Source organism: Canis lupus, chromosome 26 (assembly GCF_003254725.2).
Source record: "Canis lupus dingo isolate Sandy chromosome 26, ASM325472v2, whole genome shotgun sequence".
NCBI lineage: Eukaryota > Metazoa > Chordata > Mammalia > Carnivora > Canidae > Canis > Canis lupus.
The window spans coordinates 6,823,461-6,841,812 of NC_064268.1; the positions used below are offsets into that span (position 1 = coordinate 6,823,461).

An 18,352-nucleotide genomic window follows, 5' to 3' on the forward strand; every position below is an offset into this window, starting at 1 on the left:
CCACCACACACCCAACCAGGTCCCACCAGCCCCTCATTCTGTCTCCCAACACCCAGCCCTATGGCCTCCACCACCCGTTCTTCTCAGGACCAGCTGGAGTCTGACACCTTCTGCCCGTCTCCTCTCTTCTGACCTACGAGGGGTTCCTAGCAGGCCAGCCCGCCCTAAAGCCACTATGACTTTATATAAAGCCACTGTATAAAGCCACAAGTAGACTATTGTGCCTCTTCCACCCCAGGGTATCTCTGGGCACCCAGCCCGCTGAGAAGAGCTTCCATCCCCTCCCCTCCCCACCCCCAAACTCTCCGGCGGCTCCCCAAACTCTCCCATTCCATGCTGCTGGGGCCTTCTTGGCTTCACTGCTCCACTCCTGGAGCTGAAATGCCACCTTTTCTGGGAAGCTTTCATGAGCCTTCTCTTCTGTTTGCCGCCCTGCCGTCCTATCTCACGTCCTCCATGGAAATTCCATCTCTTCATGCCCCCTCAGTTCATCACCTTATTTATCTGCTTAGAGTCGTGGGAGGAGACAGGCCCTGAGGTTGGGAATGCTCAAGGCCAGAGCGGCCCAGAGCAGCACCCCAAACCCATGTCTGCTCCTATAGCATTATGAGCCCTGGAGGCCTGTGAGGATCTAGGAGTGGCAGGGACATGGGGAGGGAACTTAACAGGGGCTCTAGGGCGGAGATGGGGCAGAAGTGACCACTGGTGGGCTCTCCCCACAGACTTCATCGACATCGTCAAAGACCCTGTGCCCCCCAACGAGTATAAGACGGAAGAAGACCCCAAGCTATTCCATTCGATCAAGACACAGCGGGGGCCCCTGTCTGACAATTGGATTGAGGAGTACAAGCAGCAGGTGTTTCCCATAATGTGTGCCTACAAGCTCTGCAAGGTGGAGTTCCGCTATTGGGGCATGCAGTCCAAGATCGAGAGGTTCATCCATGACACGGGTGAGCTCACCTCTCCCGCTGCTTCTCTCTGTGCCTCTTCGTGATTCTGTTTCCCTCTTCTTCCCTAAAGATGACCCAAAGCCCATGTGCAGCTTCCTGCGGGGCTTATCTCGACCACTTGCTAAGCACCTAGAGATGACAGGCAGTGTATGTTGGTTGTCCCCTTAAGAAGCCCGAAGGCCTGCCCCCAGACACTCTGGGCTGCATTGTGTTTAGAGCACCCAGTATGGACCCCTGAGAGGGAACAGACCCAAGAGAAGACTCCCTGCTGCTTAGTCCCCCATGGGCTGGATGTTACAGGGGCAGAGGGTCTTGGACACCATGATGCCCTCACACCGTGGAGCCTGGCCTGGAGCAGGTGCTCAGGGAAGCAGATGAGCCAATGGGCCCAACATGGGGCTCCTCTCTCCCCTAGCACCCCCAGATCCCTACTTGCCCCCCAGGTCATGGCATGAGATCAAGACCAAGGGCCTGGCCCAGCCCAAGGCTCAAGATTTAGGAGTGGCATCTGGGCAAACATCTTTTGATTCTAAGAACCAGGGTTTCGGTTTAGATGTGAACAGAGCCACACTATTGATAGTGTGCATCACGTGTGTCATATCAGCCCACAGTGACCATGTCACCCCCACTTGTAGAGGAGGAAGTGGAGACCCAGTGCTGGGCCTGACCCCAGATCTCCCCTCTCAGCTGCCCAAGATCTGAGCTGACATTCTTGGAGCAGCAAACCGGGACATCTAAGCAGATGGTCTATTCAATGTGGGACCTAAGGGTGGTTTTCCTGAAGCCTCAGCCCAGGACCTTGGGGTACATAGACAGTCCTGGCTGAAGGAGGGTGCCCTCCCAGGAGCAGAGGGTGAAGGGATTTAGGAAAGATTGCTGGGGAGGCAGAGTGGCCTGAGCTAGGTGGAAGGGTCACCAGAGACCAGCTTGAGGACATGACATGGCCTCACCACTTGGAAGGCTGCTCCACTTTCTCTAGGAAAGTGAAAAATGGATGCCCTGAGACCCAGTGACATCCCTCCCAGGTTTGCTCCCTGGAGAAACTCTTGTACACATTCCAGAATGTTCAGAGTAGCAAATTTATAAAAAGCCAAGTGGACAAACGATGAAAGTGAGCCAAAGGCCCAATGGCAAGAGAAGGAATAAATAAAATGTGGTATTGCAAACAAATAAATACCATACAGCAGCAAACCTGAAACTCACCCAAAACAGCAAGTGGCAGGAAAAGACATACAGCGTGACACATAGATGTAAATGTCAACAACACGCAAACCAGCCTAACGTGTTGTGTAAGAAAACACATCTGTGTGCTATAACAGGAAAGAAAAGTAAGTGATGCAGAATTGAGGATGGACCAAGCAAGAGGAGAATGTGTCCAGGAGGGCCATCCAAGGGCTCCCTGGTTCTGGTCACGTCTGCTTCCTCCCTGGGTGAATAGGGATGATGTTCTATCTCTTCTAAATTTTTTCTTTTTTCTTTTTTTTTTAAGATTTTATTTATTTATTTATTTGAGGGGGGTGCACATAAGTGTAGGGGAGGGGCAGAGAGAGAGGTGGCAACAGTCCCCCCAAGGTCCCACACTGAGCAGGGAGCCCAAAGCGGGGCTACGACCCTAGGATCATGACCTGAGCTGAAGGCGGACGCTTAACCGACTGAGCCACAGGCACCCCTCTTCTTAATGTTTACTTAACAAGCTCTATTGAGGTCTAATTTGGCATACCATGTAATTCACCCTTTGTAAGAGGACAGTTCTATAAGTGGCTATATATTCCGAGTCATGCACACAGTTCTAGAACATTCCATCACCCCAGTCTTTTGTTCATGTTCACAGTCACCCCCACGCCCACCCCCAGCCCAAGGCAACCCCCATCTGTCTTCTGTCCCTAAAGCTCTTTTATTATCCTTTATACCTTGAAAGTGATCTCATTTTAGTTATTTTATATGCATGATACAGTCTTCTATAACTTACTTTGTCTTATTTTGTATCTTATTTTATATGTATACATGTTCTGTTTGGAAAAAAAAAAAAAAAGACTAACCCACTTTGAACTAGAACTTGATTTCCATGTGGAAAATTGACAGCAAAAGTGTAATGGGGAGAAGGTTGTCAGGGAGTCCTCCTTCAGCATCCTCTGGGGCCAGAAGCCCCCCAAAATTCATTGTGGCTTCTGAGTGGGCACAATCCCTCAGGAGGCACCTCTGCTCTGGTTATAGAACCACTGAGAGCTCGTGAGGCTATCTGTCAGCCAGATCCCTCATTTGCAGATGGGGAAACTGAGGCATGGAGGGGGCAGTGATTTGTCCACAGCCACACAATGGGTATAAACTTGGGGTGCCTCCCAGCCCCACGCCCAGCCCTGGAGGCTAACCCTGCCCGTCTCTCTTGTCTCTCTCCCTCCACCCCCCACTCCCCAACCCCTGTCCACCGCCACCACCTGGGGGCAGGCCTGCGGAAGGTGATGGTGAGGGCCCACCGACAGGCCTGGTGCTGGCAGGACGAGTGGTACGGGCTCAATATGGAGAACATCCGGGAGCTGGAGAAAGAAGCGCAGCTCATGCTGTCCCGCAAGATGGCCCAGTTCAATGAAGATGATGAAGAGGCTGCCGAACTGGCCAAGGACGAAGCCAGCCAGGCCCAGGCCCCTGGGGAGCCCCCCCAGCCCAGCAGTAGCAGCGGGGAGCCCCTGGCAGGCCGGGGCCTCAAGAAACAGTGGTCTACATCCTCCAAGTCCTCACGGTCATCTAAGCGGGGAGGTGAGCACTGGGGGTCTCAGGGACAGCCCTCACCCCTGCCACTGCCAGATAATTCTGATTCCAGAAACGGACTCTTGCTTCCCAGCCTTGTGGGCCACACCTGTAGGGCATCAGAATCATTTTGCCGGTAGGTAGCACCCCAGCTCAGAGTGAGCCCAGGGTGCCCTCCCCGCAGCAGGTACCCCCAGACTCACCTACAAAGGCCAAGTGAGACAGGCTGGCCCAGTGGGAACCCAGCTCCCAGCCTCTCCTAGGGCCCAGACAGCTACAGCTCTCAGGAGTCAGAGTTCCCAGGAGGAGACAGAGTCTGGGTAGGTCCCGCCAGTACATCCAGTAGGCGTCTCTGCTCCTGTGGTGGGAGCCAGGCTGAAGGAGAATGAAAACCTTTAGATTCTGAGAAAGGCCTTTGTTGGGAGGACTTTTGGAAAAGTGCTGTGGCTGTTTGGGAAAAAACAGGGTATGCCATGTAGAACCCGGAGTTCCGTCTGCAAATCCAGTTTCCCCACGCCAGGCTGCCCGTCTCCATGCTGAAGGGATCTGTGGCTGTATATACGTCGATGCCTTTTAGGGCACTCACCTCCTGACAGAGCACTCGCAGCCTGCCTGTCTGCTCTGCTGCAGGAGAGTTTAAGGGACTCACTCCCGGGCAGATCCTGGTCAAATCACAGGAGCGGATCCTGGCCTGAGTGCCTGCACGTCCTGGCCTTAAACCGGATTCCCTCCTACTTCTTGTCCTCCCTGGGACACAACTACCTTGTGCCTGGTGGTCTGGGAGGGATCATCCTGAACATTCCAGGAGCTTCCACTGAGATGGGCCAGGGTCACTGTGCCCCTCACTCCTCCCTTCTCTCCCGAACCCTCCTGGCCCTGCTCTAGCACCATCAACCTCTGCTTGCCTTCTGCCTGCTGAGCCCAGCCCAGCTGGCTGGTCAGTCAACCTGTGGTTTTGCCTTCCAGCCAGCCCTTCCCGCCACAGCATCTCCGAGTGGAGGATGCAGAGTATCGCCCGGGACTCAGACGAGAGCTCAGACGACGAGTACTTCGACGCTCATGGTACGGGGCTCTTCCCAGGGGCGGGAGGGAGGACCTGAGAGGGTCGGGTGGAGGAGGAGATGGAATCATTAGGAGTTGGGGCTTCAGGCTCACCCTGGGAATAAACTGGGCCTGGAAGGTAGGGACTGTTCTCTGGAGCACCCTCCCCCAAGTGGATTTATACTCAGACGGGATCTTTGTTCCACATGTGAGTTTATTTCCACAAGAAACTTTACAAAAACATGGCCTCTTATAGTTTTCTAAATCTTTGCAATGACCTTTCTTTTTTTCTTGGTTAAATGGATGTCCATCTAATGTAGAAACTTTTGCATATGCAAACAAGCAAGAAATATGCAAAGTGTCCATTTTCCCACTAATCCCAAAATAAGCGTACAGTGAGCGTACAGCCTGCTGAATCACATGCCTTTGCTGGATAGATGTGGGTACAGTTGACCCTTGAACAACACGGGTTTGAACTGCATAGTCCACTCCCAGGTGGATTTTTTTTCCAATAAACATAGTACCATAAACGTATTTTCTCTTCCTTATGGTTTTCTTAATAACTTTTTTCTCTAGCTCATCTTATTGTAAGAATACGATATATAATATATATGCATATGTGTGTGTGTGTATATATATATATATAACCCACAAAATATGTGTTTATCGACTCTTTATGTGTCCACTAAGGCTTCTGGCCAACATAGGCTATACTTAGTAAAGTTTCTGGGGAATCAGAAGTTTGACGTGGATTTTTGACTATGTGAGGGGATTGGCGCCCCAGCCTGTGTTGTTCAAAGGTCAGCTGCACTGAACTCTCTCACTTGCTTCATACCTTGGCCATTCTTCTTGGCTGGCAGACAGGTCTGTAGAGATAGGTTTCCAGCGCACAGACTCAGAAGTGGGGAGAGTCTTGCCCACAGGACTAAGCAGACCAGGGGCAGGCTAGAGCCCTCTCTCACATGGCAGCCATGGGCCAGAGCAGACAGAGGAGCCACCTGATTATGGTATTTTAGTTAACTGGCTGGTCCTCAAGGGGGAACCTGGCAACTCAGTGTCCAGGCAAAAGGGATCTGAGATGGGAATCGAGAGCTGCCTTCTCTACTCTAGGCCTTCCCAAGGGTGAGGAAACCTGTTTTGGGCATCCCACCCTACCCCAGCCAGGGCAAGAGGGGCACCCTCTCCTGGCTGTGAGTCCCTGACTGGAGGAAAATATACATCTAATGTAAAACTTTAGAAAAAAAAAAAACAGGAAGAGAGAAGAATTAATGAAGCAGGAGATGCCAGAGGGGCAATGGCTGGGGAAGCACCCACCAACCTGCTGCATGGCTGGAGGAGGGACCCAGAGCCCCTACAGCTGCAGGCTGAAGTTCTCATAAAAGCAGCAAGAGGAGTAACGGGTGGAAGTGTTCACAGCAACGCTTCTATCTAGGCTGTACATCTGTCGATGCTGAAAAGAGTCAGGAACATTAGCTGATGATGGGTGGAGAAACAAAATGTGGTCCAACCATGCAGTGAAATAGGATTCAGCCATAAAAAGGAAGGAAGCATTGACACCTGCCACAGCATGGATGGAGCTTGACAATATGGCGCTCAGTGAAAGAAGCCAGACACGAAAGACCACACATTGTTTGATCCCATTATGTGCAATGTCCAGAACAGGCAAATCCATAGAGATAGAAAGTAGATCGGTGGTCGCCAGGGACTGGGGGAGAGGCCGGTGGGGAGTGACTGCTAATGTGTACAAAGTTTCCATTCGGGGAGATGGAAATGTTCTGGAACCAGACAGAGGTGGTGGTTGTGCAGCATCGTGAATGTGCTAAATGCTACCTTAAAGTGGTTTAGATGGTGAATTTTATGTTGTGTGAACATTATCACAAGCTTTAGAAAAGGTCAGACAGAAGCGCCAAGGGCGTCGGTCACGTGTCCGCCCTGCTAAAGAAGGGAGGGGGTGAAGGGCAGAAGCAAGCATGGAAGTGTGCACAGGCCAGAGAAGCGCGGGAGCCCCCAGAGTGGCACAGCTAGGCCCCCTCAGGCCCGCCGCCAGGGGGTGCTGAAGCCCTCCTCTCTCTTCCCCAGAGGACCTGTCTGATTCAGAAGAAATATTCCCCAAGGACATCACCAAGTGGAGCTCCAATGACCTCATGGACAAAATTGAAAGTCCTGAGCCGGAGGATACACAGGGTACCTGACTTGGGGGTGGCTGGTGGGGGTGGGCTGCAGAGGCAAGGCCTCTTCTCTCTGACCCAGCTCCTGTGTAGTGCTGGGCATCCAGGGGGATTGGGAGTCCCCAGGGCACCACTTGTCAGGGTCACTGCCTCTGTCCCATGGGCCTGGCGCTGCCCGGCTGCTCCTCTGCTCACGGCACCCACTGCTTCTGTGTTGCAGACGGTCTATACCGCCAGAGCACCCCTGAATTCAGGGTGGCTTCCAGTGTGGAGCAGCTGAACATCATTGAGGTGGGTGCCCCGGGGACAGAGGGCCAGGGGCTGTGCTGCCCATGGCCCCCAGGGCTGCAGAGGGAGGGAGCTGTGGTCATGTGGGGCCGCCGAGGCAGAACATGGCACTCATTGCCACATAACTGCAGTGGCCTAGGTGCCATCAGAGAGAGGCCCTGGGCCTCCTTCCCTCCCTGCCCCGCCATCCCCCAGAACCAACAGGGATTGCAGACAGCCCCCAGAGAAGGTCTTGACCCAGCTCCACCTGTGGAAAGTGAAATGAGAAACTTGTAAATTCCAGACCAAAAAAAAGATCTTCACCTTGTACCCAGCCTTTCTGCGTTTGCTGAAGAAAATCAGATGGAAGGGGAGGAAGCGAACACCATCTAGGCAGAAGTGATGCGGCTGGCGGCCGCTGCCCCGCCAGGGACTCGCAGGGCTCTCAGTGTCCAATAAAGCTGCCTTGTAGAGCGCCTGTGTCCGCTTCGGGGGTTCTTTGCACAGAGCTCACGCCCCTTGTCCTCCTCCAGCTGTGGGTGGTCAGAGCTGTTTGCACGGGGCGGGGCTGTCACACGCAGTGGTCACTGTGCTGCTCTGGCCTCAAGCTGCCCAAGGTGGAGACAGCACCTTCGGGAACTTGGGATCCCTGGGGAGCCTGGAGCAGGTGCCAGGGAGAGGAAGCAGCATCCACACCGCCCTCCCCAACTCCGGGTTTTCAGCTTTGAGGTCTGAGGTCAATGTGGGCTTTTTAGAAGGCAAACCGGGATGAGGGGAGTTGATTTGCAATTGCTGGCTGATGGTGAGACAAAGCAAATGGAGCCCCCCCCACCTAGGGTGCACACAGCTCTGACAGCCCCCTTGGGAGGAGCAGAAGGGGCCTCGGGCTCGAAATCTGCCTCGTGATGTGTGTTGGAACCCAGCGCTGATTCTGGGGCACCGCCATCCAGAGTCAGATCCCTTGGCTTGCAATAGCCCCCAAACCGGAGCCTCCTCTCCCAGCCTTGTGGAGAGGGTATGGCTTTTTAGAGACACTGACAGGGACCCCCTGGCTCTCCAGAGCTGGCCCCACGGCTCTCAGGCCCACTGCCACGTTCCACCCTCCATGGAGTCTGTTCCTGCAGGGCTCTAGTCTGAGTCTCAGGTGGGGCGAGCCCCGGTAGCAGGCATGAATGGGAGGAGAGCCATGTCTCCAGTTGGCCTCTGGGAGTCCCAGAGCAATCCCAAACTCTAGCACTAGGTCTCAGAAGACAGGCACAGGGCTCTCACTCCCCACCCTAGCCCGTCCTGGGCTTCTGAGGGATGCTAGGCTCCCTCTGTCTAACTGAGTGATGGTGAGACTGCCCTGAGATATTCTTTCCTGGAGGCCCTCCCCAGCCTTATTGATAAGCAAGCCCTTGGGACAATGTGGCAGTTCCTCCTGGCTGCTAATCTGGGCAGCTGGTTGCCCCGCCCTGCCCTGCGCAGGAGGGCCAGTGGTGGGCAGTCCTCATGTGGAGACAGGAATCATTCCCACACTCTGCTGGGCATGTATGTGTTCCTGCCCAGGCCCCAGGGCCCACAGCTGGCCAATGACTGACCACCTCTCGGGGAGGAGGCAGCCCATCTTGCCTTGGCTCCGGACCCAGTACCCCCACCAGCCTGCCTGCCTTGTTCACTGCTTGGTGGCTCCTGGGCCAGCCCATTCCCTTGCGTTTCCTGGCAGCCTCACCAGCCCCTGAGCCCAGAGCCTGTGCTGCCCACTCCTTGCCTGGACTATGTTGACACTTGGGTGCTGCTGCTGCCCCCACCCCCCGCACACCATCCATGGCTAGGTCAGGGCTGGTTGTCCCCACATGGGCCTTCCAGGTGGTCTCAGCACCTTGGTCTGTCTCCCTGGTTCCTTAGGGATAGGCCTCTGTCTTCAGCCCCTCTCTTTGTGCTCCACACACATGGACATAATATGGGCATGGCAGGTACTCAGCAGGGGCCTCTCTTGGTCCTAGTTCCCCTAGTCACATACCACAAGTTAAGGTGGAGAAAGACTCCTGGGGATGGGGCCACAGCCAGGGTTGGCAGGAAGACAACTGAACTGGTGGCAGAAGCTCTGGGTTCCAGTCCAGCTTGGCACTGATGTGTTGTGTAACATCAGGCAAGTCTCTTGAACTCTCTGGGCCACGACCACCTCAGCTATAATGGAACAGTTCCATACCCCGTGCAAATGTGTGCAAGTCTCAGGGCTGACTTTGACCTCACATGCAGGCCTGACCGGCAGGAAGTAAAATCACTGACCTCTCCCAAATTATGGGGTTTCAGACAGGCACACCTGCATTCCCTCTCTGCTCTAAGATGCTTGGAGACGTTGGTCTTGGAGAGAGTCCGGGAATAGCAGCACAGAGGGTAAAAGAGAAGCCCCGGGTGGATGGGGGGAGCTCAGAGCTGCAGGTCCAGTGCCCGGGGTCACCGCCCACCCAGGCTGAAGCTGCCTTGAGTGCAGATGCACGGAGGGCAGGCAAGCTGCAGAGGCCCACATAGGATGGCCTGGGTGCCTCCTCGCCAAGGCTGGAATCTGCCACCTGGGCCCCCTGATGGGAAGTGGAATCTGTGCTTTGGAGGCTGGCTGATGGGAGCAGGGTGCTCGTGGGGAGGATGAAACCACCTCGGCCTCCCCAGGGGAAGGGGTCGAGATGGCCAACCCCTGGCCCTGTAGCTGAGGAACTGAAATGGGCCTTCGGAGAGGGAGCAATGGGCCAGATGGGCCTCCCTCTGGGGTGACAGGGGCCCAGCGGGGAGCTGACGCCCCGCCAACCTGCGCAGGACGAGGTCAGCCCACCCCTGGCTGCGCCGGCCTCCACAATCCACGTGTTGCTGCTGGTGCTGCATGGAGGGACCATCCTGGACACGGGCACTGGAGACCCCAGCTCCAAGCAGGGCGACGCCAACACCATCGCCACCGTGTTCGACACCGTCATGCGTGTGCATTACCCCAGTGCCCTGGGCCGCCTCTCCATCCGCCTGGTGCCCTGCCCGCCCATCTGCTCCGATGCCTTCGCCCTTGTCTCCAAGTGAGTGCATGACACCCAGACCACCCACCCCTGAGGGTCAGGCCACTCCCCCAACACTGGCCCCCATCTCCATGTCCGTAATTACCATCCAGTCCATTCTGTCCAAAGGTGAAGAACCTACAGAGGAGGGGTCCCAGGCCCAAGACAGCCTCAGCTGCCCTATCTGTGAGGTGGGGGTGTTGACCTGCCTTGGAGACACAAGGCCGTGCTCCCCGGCCCTCTTACCCAGGCTTCCAGGGCCTGGCCCAGAAGTGGTCTCATAACGTTTGCCGAGTCACCCCTGAGGCTCTCAAGCGGCAGGAACTCCAGGCCTGCTGCTCTGGTTGGGGAGAGGGCCCGTTGGGCTGAGCTGAGGCTGTGCCCTCTCCTGATCGAGCACCCTCCCCCAGCCTCAGCCCCTACAGCCACGATGAAGGCTGTCTGTCCAGCAGCCAGGACCACATCCCCCTGGCTGCCCTGCCCCTGCTGGCCACCTCCTCACCCCAGTACCAGGAGGCGATTGCCACAGTGATTCAGCGGGCCAACCTTGCCTACGGGGACTTCATCAAGTCCCAGGAGGGCATGACCTTCAGTGGGCAGGTGAGTCGTGGGGTGGGGAAGGGAAGAAGGAAACCCTGCAGGGCAGGGGGTGATGACCCTCCCTGGCTAGCACCCCAGCAAGCAGGGCAGGTACTCAGGCCTCTGGGGTCTCTCCCTCTCTAGATCTGCCTCATTGGGGACTGTGTGGGAGGCATCCTGGCATTCGATGCCTTATGCTACAGCAGCCAGCCAGTGTCTGAGAGTCAGAGCAGCAGCCGTCGGGGCAGTGTGGCCAGCGTGCAGGTACCAGCTTCCCACGGCCCCCAGGGCAGGGGAACTCCAGGACAGGAACTATATCAACCTTTAGCCCCAGCAAGGGAAGGGTGGAGGTTGCCAGCACAGGTGCCCAGAGCTGACGGGGCAGGTGTGTGGGGCAGGTGAGCAGCTGTAGCAGGACACAGCCTCATGTACATGAAGCTTCAGCAGGGTCTGCCCCAGACTGTGGTCTGATCCTGGGAGGTGTAGTGGGTTGGCCCCTCTGCACTTCCCAGCAGGAGAGGATCTGAGGTCCCTCTGAGGCGGAGCAGCAAATGGCCTGGGTGGACCAGGCAAGGCAGTGAGATCAGTGGGAGATTGGAGCAGAGATCCAGGTGGCCAGCTCAGGCAGGCACAAAGGCTGTTGGGACTCAGGCAGTGGTCCGGGAGGACAGTGGGGCCCCTGGGGGACAGGGCTTTGCCCTCTCTGGCGTGGGTGAGAGGCTGGCCAGGCAGTGGCCACCAGGCAGTGAGCCTGCATGGGGCTGTTCCAGGACACTGACCTGCTGTCCCCCGGCACCCTGGTCAATGCGGCACATGGCACCAGTGGCAGCGGTGGTCTGGAGAGCAGCCGGCACCTGAGCCGCAGCAACATTGATATTCCCCGAAGCAATGGTGTTGAGGACCCCAAAAGGCAGTGGCCCCGAAAGAGGAGCGACTCATCCACCTATGAGCTGGACACCATCCAACAGCACCAGGCCTTCCTATCCAGGTGGGTGGGGTCCGTGGAGCCTGAGGGTCAGCCCACGAGGCCTGTGGCCGGGTGAGAAGGGGGACTTGTGAACCAGGTCACGCCGATTGCTAACATGAGGTCCTGGGAGACCCAGACAAGCCCATGGCTCTTCATCCAGGAGCAAGTGCTTGCTGGGTGCAGCAGGGGTCTTACACACCAAAGCCCACCCTGAGCCCAAGGGAACAGGTTGTCTGGGGATTGGGCAGAGCCAGGGGACAGAACTGATCAGGGGTGGCTGTTCCAAAGGCAGTGGCACCCCAAGAGAGGTTGGGACCAGCTGTCCCCAGGGGTGTCCCAGCAGGCACTGGGCAGCCACATCTGCAGGACAACACAGGGGCCAAACCTCGTTTGGGCCTGGTGACCGCTGGGGGGCTTCCTTTAGAAGGCTGAGGGCAGGCTGGTGCTGAGAGGGTGTGTGGTGTGACCCCCATCTGCAGCCTCCATGCCAGTGTGCTGAGGAACGAGCCCAGCTCCCGCCGTTCGAGCAGCTCCACCATGCTGGATGGCTCAGGGGCCGTGGGGAAATTTGACTTTGAGATCGCAGATCTTTTCCTCTTTGGGTGCCCGCTGGGGCTGGTCCTGGCCTTGAGGAAGACCGTCATCCCTACCCTTGATGGTGAGAGCTCTACAGTGGTGGGACGGGGCAGGGGGCCTATGTACTGGGTTGAGGGTCTCAGTGGATCCCTGTCACAAGGCCATGGCCACATCCCAGGCCCCTCGTGCATCAGCCTCATTTCTGCGCTGCCCCCGCCCTGCACCTCCCCCTGCCCCCAGCATAGGCTCTCTGCTCTCCTTTGGTCCAACTCCAGCAGCTCAATGTCTAGCCCTTATCTCTTGACCCCTGCTGCTCCACTGAGTCTTCAAGGTACCTCTGGGAGCTGAGGTTCAGAAGGGAGGGGGCTGTCTGATATCAGATGGACACACACACACCTTGTCTCCTGGGCCCAAAGTCTTCCCATAAGGAAGAGATTGGAAGCTAGGCACCCTCAAATCCTCCTAGGTGTCTGGCCTTCCAGTCCCAGAAGGGCCACAGCCACGCTGCTCCAGGAACCCTCCTCATGGCCACAGGGACAAGGAGGTGTGACGTGCCAGCTGAGCAGCTTGTTAGAGCAGCAGTCCCTGCAGGGTCCCCTGGGATCGGCCAGTGTGGCCCAGGGAGCCGTGCAGGGCCCGGGTTACATCCCTAGGTTACAGAGGGGGAAACTGAGGCTCAGAGACACTTGTCCAAGGGCAAGTAAGTGGTGGCTTATATATAAGTGGACAAAGACTCAGGGACAGTGATGTTATGGCGATATCATCTGTAATTGTGAAAAAACAGAACCACTATAAACATCCCTCCACAGACAGGGGGGGGGGGGGGGTGGTTGAATAAATCCTGGCAAGGTGCACGATGGAGTGTACTAGAAGTAAAAGAGTTGGTCCATATTTTTATGTTAAATGGCGGGGGGATTTCAAAACATATAGCACCTGTTCCTATGTGTGTGTGTTTAAAAGTGAGGCGTCTGTTACTGCTCGTTTATCCTTACGTTCGCCTAATCTCCCCAACAACCACAATGTGCTCAGAGTAGCAGCCCCATCGCACAGCCAAGGGCTCCACTCGATTGGGACTGATCCCAAATCCTAGGGGCACACTTTCGGCTGCCCCACCCCACTCCTGCTGTGGACCCCGCCTCCTTAAGGCCCTGCCATCCCACCTGCCCCCCACCCTCAGTTTTCCAGCTGCGGCCAGCCTGCCAGCAAGTCTACAACCTCTTCCACCCCGCGGACCCGTCGGCCTCTCGCCTGGAGCCACTGCTGGAGCGGAGATTCCACGCCCTGCCGCCTTTCAGCATCCCCCGCTACCAGCGCTACCCGCTGGGGGACGGCTGCTCCACGCTGCTGGGTGAGAGGCGCTGGGGGCGGGGGGGGGCCCGGGCCGGGTGGGGCGCGCCTGGGGTCCCTGCAGGCAGGAGGGGGCAGCCTGCACTGAGCTCCTCTTGGAGACTGGACACCCAGTGTAGTACGGGCGCATCGACCCCACGCACCCCGGCAAGGGGGGATGATGGGGCCTCACCCCTGGGGCCAGGTGGCAGACTAGGAAGGATCCCCTCCTGTGGCCTGAGGCAGAGCCGAGGACCTAGTGGGGCTCTGCATGGGGACCCACGGTGGCAGCGGCCGGCTAGGGGTCACAGGACAGGGGGGCTGCAGAGTGGGTCAGAGTAGGGTACTTGTGCGAGGGCGGCCCATCGCCCCACTCCTGGCCTTTCCCGGGCAGTCCCCATCCCCCACCCTGGAGTGTGTCCCGGCATCCTATCCATCCTGGTCTTGGAGGAGCCCCATGTGTCTGTGTCGGAGGAGCGTGTCCCGACTGCCCGCGCGAGTGTCTGTTCTTGTCCTGTCTGTTCTCTCCCATCTGCCTCCAGTCGAGACAGTGCAGAGAAACCCTGAGCTGGTCCTGGAGGGCGGGCCCCTGGCCCCTCTCCCCCCAGGGGACGGCTTCCTGGAAACCAGTATCCCTGTTCCCGCGCTCACCTGGCAAGACGGGCCCCGCCCGAGCCCGGGCTGTGCTGAGTGTCTGTAACACCCCCCGTTCATTCGTGGTGGCGTCTGCTTCGCTGGCTGACTGCTTGTCCTCAGGGGCTTCCATGCCCTCCTTGGCCACTTGGAGTCTGTGGGACCGTGGCGTCCCACAGAGACCAGACAGGACCAGTCCTCAGGATCAGGCCCTGGTGCCCCCTCTCTGCACACCGAGAGCCTAGGAGCCCAGAGGGAGGAGAGGTCACCCCAGAGTCACCTAGCATGGCTGTCACTCCAAAGGCTCTGTCCCCCACTTGTGAGGCTGGTGGGGGCAGCCAGGACACGGGTGAGGCCTCAAGCCTCACTTGTGACGGGTGGATCCCAGGGTCCCCCTCCTTCCCTCCCTGAGGGAGTCCAGCACCTCATGCGCCCCCTCTGCACGCTGGCCCTCTAGCCGAGCCCCACTCTCCCTGCCTTTGTCCGCAGACACCCATTCAGAGCTGGCTCAGTGTGGCCTGTGTGAGGGCCGTACAGGGATGTGGCCTCATCCTCAGTCCCCAGTACTGGGCATCCCCCGGAGGCCACTTGAGGCCCTCCCGTTGGCACCCCTCAACCCAGCCACAGTGTGCTGTAGTCAGACCCTGCCAGGCTGAGGCTGGGAGGGCTAGCCAAGATCAGGAGCTGTGTGCTGGGTAAGATGGGTGGCCAGGGGGGGCGTGAGCCTGGCCGCCTTGCCTCCCCACCTACTGTATCTGTGTCAGTCTGTCTGTCCAGCCCTGCCCCAGCCCTCCCTCCCTCCCTCCTGCCTCAGCTCTGTGCCCTGCCCTCTCAGCCCTGAGCAGGCAGGTCCTGGCACGCTTGGTCCCGTCCTCACTGCCAGCTGTGCTCAGATGCCACAGCTCATCTGCAGCTGGAGGTGTCAGCCTTGCCGGCACAGCCTCAGCTCTGGCCCGCCCAGCCCAGAGCACACGGGGCCCGACCTCCCGCTGCTCGGGGGGCCGGGGGGGCTGGAGGCCCGTGGGGGGGCTGGGCTGGGGTGGGCCCTCTCTTACTGCTGGTCTTGTCCCTGTCTACCTGCAGCAGACGCACTCCAGACCCACAACACGGTCTTTCAAGAGCATGTGGCCCCCTCCTCGCCCAGTGCCGCCCCCACCACCCGAGGCTTCCGCCGAGCCAGTGAGATCAGCATTGCCAGCCAGGTGTCGGGCATGGCCGAGAGCTACACAGCATCCAGCATTGCCCAGAGTGAGTGAAGTGGTGTCAGGGGCCTGCCCTCCCTGCACCCTCCCCTCCGTCACAGTGAGGGGTCTGCGCCCCCCCCCACACACACACACACACTCCCCCAACCCAGGGACAGTTGGTAGTGTCTGGAGACAGCTGGGAAGGACACTGTGGGTGCTGGTGTGTCATGACCAGGGGTGCTGCTCAATACCTACAAGGGCCCCAAATGTCCATAGAGGACTCTGGAGGGAGGGAGCACTGGAAGGGGTACCCCAGTGGAGCCAAGTTCAGGTGGGAGGCTATGGGCCTGGGAGGAGGGGTCTTAGCCCCAGGGGGGTTGGGGCTCCCTGAGGAAAAAGCTGTGGGCCATTTCTGGACAAGCCACGGGGGGCAGCTAAGGGGAGCCAGGCAGGCAAGAACTCACCGTGGCTGTCCCTCTATGGCCTCCTCCACTGCTTGGCTCCTCAGAAACTTCTCAGCAGCTGGAAGCAGAGCCCAGGTCACCCTCTCTAGCCCCCAGGGCCAGCTGCCCCTCCGTCCTCCCTGACCGTGTGATTGGTGCCTATCTGGCTGAGCAGGGGTGCCTGAGCTGAGGCTGGCATGAGTATCCTTCTGTAAGGAGGGCCTAGGATCCCGGCACTCTTCCCAGCATCCTTCCTGGCCTCTGATGACAGCCTAGTGGCCCCAGCATGGCTGACCCCTGCCCTGTTATTCTTGCTTCCCAGAGGCCCCGGCATCACTCAGCCATACCCCCAGCGTCAGGCGCCTGTCTCTGCTCGCCCTGCCCCCTCCCTCCCCCACTACCCCAGGCTCCTACCCACAGGCCGGGCAAGAGAGCCCCAGCCTGGAGCAGGCCCCCCGCCTCCCTGACTTGGACATCAGAGAAGGTACTGGGTGTCACGTGGCCTCTGCCCACACACGCTGTCCACCTATAACCGGGGTCACTCACCGTTTCCAGGCACATCTCACCACCAGGCCCTGTCCGCTGAGGCCTAACCAGGGAGCTAGAGGCTTGAGCTGGGAGCACTCAGATCTGGGGAGGAGGTGGAGGGGTTGGGAGTTGCCTGAGGGTGGGGACCAAGGGACTGCGCAGCAAACAGGCCTCAGGCAGAACACAGGAGAGCCCTGACCCCCATCAGGCACCATTTACTGAGCATCTCTTGCATGCAGCCATCAGAAAGGCACTTTTTAACCCTTGTCTGGAGCCAGGGTGGTTTCCCAGCCCTGAGTAGGAGCTAGGATTCACACCCAGGCCTTGACACTTGGGGTGCAAGCTCCCAGGTGCTGAGGGGACATCAGGCCTTGCCCTGGGGTTCACCCCTACAAAGCCTTTCACCAGCCTGAGGCCTGCAGGGCAGAGCCGGGGCAGGAGAGGCCTGGAGAGGACATCGGGGGCGGTGGAGGGCAGGATAGGGGGTCACCAGGGTCAGCAACAGGACCAGGGATAGACCTGCTTCCAAGCCAGGATTGTCTCCTCCCCCTAAGTTCACACACGGAGGCTCCCCGCCCTCATCCCAGGGCCCCTGGCTGCTCTCATCCCAGGGCCCCTGGCTGCTTGCATGCTATCCTGGAGTCCTGTGCCCTCCCCGCTCCCTCCTGTCACCCAGCTGGGGAGGAGGCTTGCTTTGGCTGCAGCCCTTCTTCCTGGTCAGATGACCAGGAGACTGTCTAGCCTTTGGGCTGAGCTGAGCCCGAGGGGCCTGGCAACCCTCTGAGGGCCAACCCAGTCAAGGCCCTCCTCCTGGCAGTTGCAGCAAAATGGTGGGGTCAGAAGCGGATCGACTATGCCCTGTACTGCCCTGACGCCCTGACGGCCTTCCCCACGGTGGCCCTGCCCCACCTCTTCCACGCCAGCTACTGGGAGTCAACAGATGTGGTCTCCTTCCTGCTGAGACAGGTACCCTGGGGCCCACTGCCAGCAGCACTGGGGCCTCACGCAAGGACCAGGTGTCACCATTGCTGACATGGCCCCACATCATAGATGAGGGGGGGAGGCGCGTCAGACTACAGAGCAAGCAAGACGGAGGAACCCTGACAGGTGCCGGGCTGGGGTGAACGTTTGTGTGCATTCAGAAGACATGTGAATTTGGGGGTACCAGAGGGTGGAGTGGAGTGGGTTGAAGAGTGTCCCCCAGCCCCTCACAGGTTGCTGTCTCTGGCTCCTAGGGCCACTAGAATAGGCAGCCACAGGCTTGAGAGTGTCCCATGGCCTGTTTCTTCCCCTCCCAGGTCATGAGGCATGACAACTCCAGCATCTTGGAGCTGGATGGCAAGGAGGTTTCAGTGTTCACCCCCTCAAAGCCAAGAGAGAAGTGGCAGCGCAAGAGGACCCACGTGAAGCTGAGGGTGAGGAGGCGTCCAGGCTCACGGGCCCCACATCTGTTGTCCTACTGAATCCTCACAAGACAACCTGTCACAGACAAGGAAACTAAGTCACAGAGAAACATGCTCATACTTAACCCTCAGTTTGTGAGACCGGAGCTCTTACCCCACGTATGGACGGGGAAGTGTGCCAAGGCCATGCAGGTCAAGTGGCTGAGCTGGACTTTAACCTGGGCCATCTGGCTTTCAGCCACCAGGCCCAGGAGATCCCGGCCCTCCTTCCATCTCCTACCCTGACCAGCCTCACTCCCTATGTCCCCAGAATGTGACCGCCAACCACCGGATCAATGACGCAGTCGCCAACGAGGATGGCCCACAGGTTCTGACGGGCCGATTCATGTATGGGCCCCTGGATATGGTCACTCTGACTGGGGAGAAGGTGAGGACATGGGGAAGTTGCAGGAGCCCCTCGCTTGCCTCCCTCCGGCTAGGGAGTAGGGGGTCAGGGAGGCCTGGGGCCCAGCCCGTTCA

At 58.3% G+C, this 18,352-nt stretch overlaps 1 protein-coding gene and 1 long non-coding RNA gene across 13 annotated transcripts in view; one reads left to right on the forward strand and one right to left on the reverse strand.

Annotated features, from left to right (window-relative positions):
* Window positions 1–18,352, forward strand: part of PITPNM2 (phosphatidylinositol transfer protein membrane associated 2) — a 140,186-nt gene that overhangs the window by 117,648 nt on the left and 4,186 nt on the right. For 6 of the 12 annotated variants that reach the window (XR_007406091.1, XM_025473728.3, XM_035706416.2 and 3 more), the window contains 17 exons: window positions 723–950; window positions 3,396–3,704; window positions 4,662–4,757; window positions 6,816–6,920; window positions 7,125–7,195; window positions 9,968–10,215; window positions 10,605–10,794; window positions 10,918–11,037; window positions 11,544–11,761; window positions 12,220–12,398; window positions 13,494–13,664; window positions 14,185–14,334; window positions 15,359–15,523; window positions 16,225–16,386; window positions 17,248–17,396; window positions 17,729–17,845; window positions 18,144–18,260. Coding sequence is in view for 11 of the 12 variants with exons in the window: in XM_025473728.3 (XP_025329513.1) it covers window positions 723–950; window positions 3,396–3,704; window positions 4,662–4,757; window positions 6,816–6,920; window positions 7,125–7,195; window positions 9,968–10,215; window positions 10,605–10,794; window positions 10,918–11,037; window positions 11,544–11,761; window positions 12,220–12,398; window positions 13,494–13,664; window positions 14,185–14,334; window positions 15,359–15,523; window positions 16,225–16,386; window positions 17,248–17,396; window positions 17,729–17,845; window positions 18,144–18,260 (2,795 nt within the window). In the remaining variant the exon portion in view is untranslated. Of the gene's footprint in view, window positions 1–722; window positions 951–3,395; window positions 3,705–4,661; window positions 4,758–6,815; window positions 6,921–7,124; window positions 7,196–7,475; window positions 7,646–9,967; window positions 10,216–10,604; window positions 10,795–10,917; window positions 11,038–11,543; window positions 11,762–12,219; window positions 12,399–13,493; window positions 13,665–14,184; window positions 14,335–15,358; window positions 15,524–16,224; window positions 16,387–17,247; window positions 17,397–17,728; window positions 17,846–18,143; window positions 18,261–18,352 lie in introns of those variants that run through there. The other 6 variants (XM_025473732.3, XM_035706420.2, XM_025473731.3 and 3 more) reach the window with 4 other exon arrangements.
* LOC118352384 (uncharacterized) lies at window positions 3,678–6,821 on the reverse strand. The gene is made up of 3 exons (XR_004809428.2): window positions 6,055–6,821; window positions 3,899–4,070; window positions 3,678–3,804 (listed from the first exon to the last, which is right to left on the reverse strand). It is a non-coding gene; the product is annotated as an uncharacterized LOC118352384 (long non-coding RNA).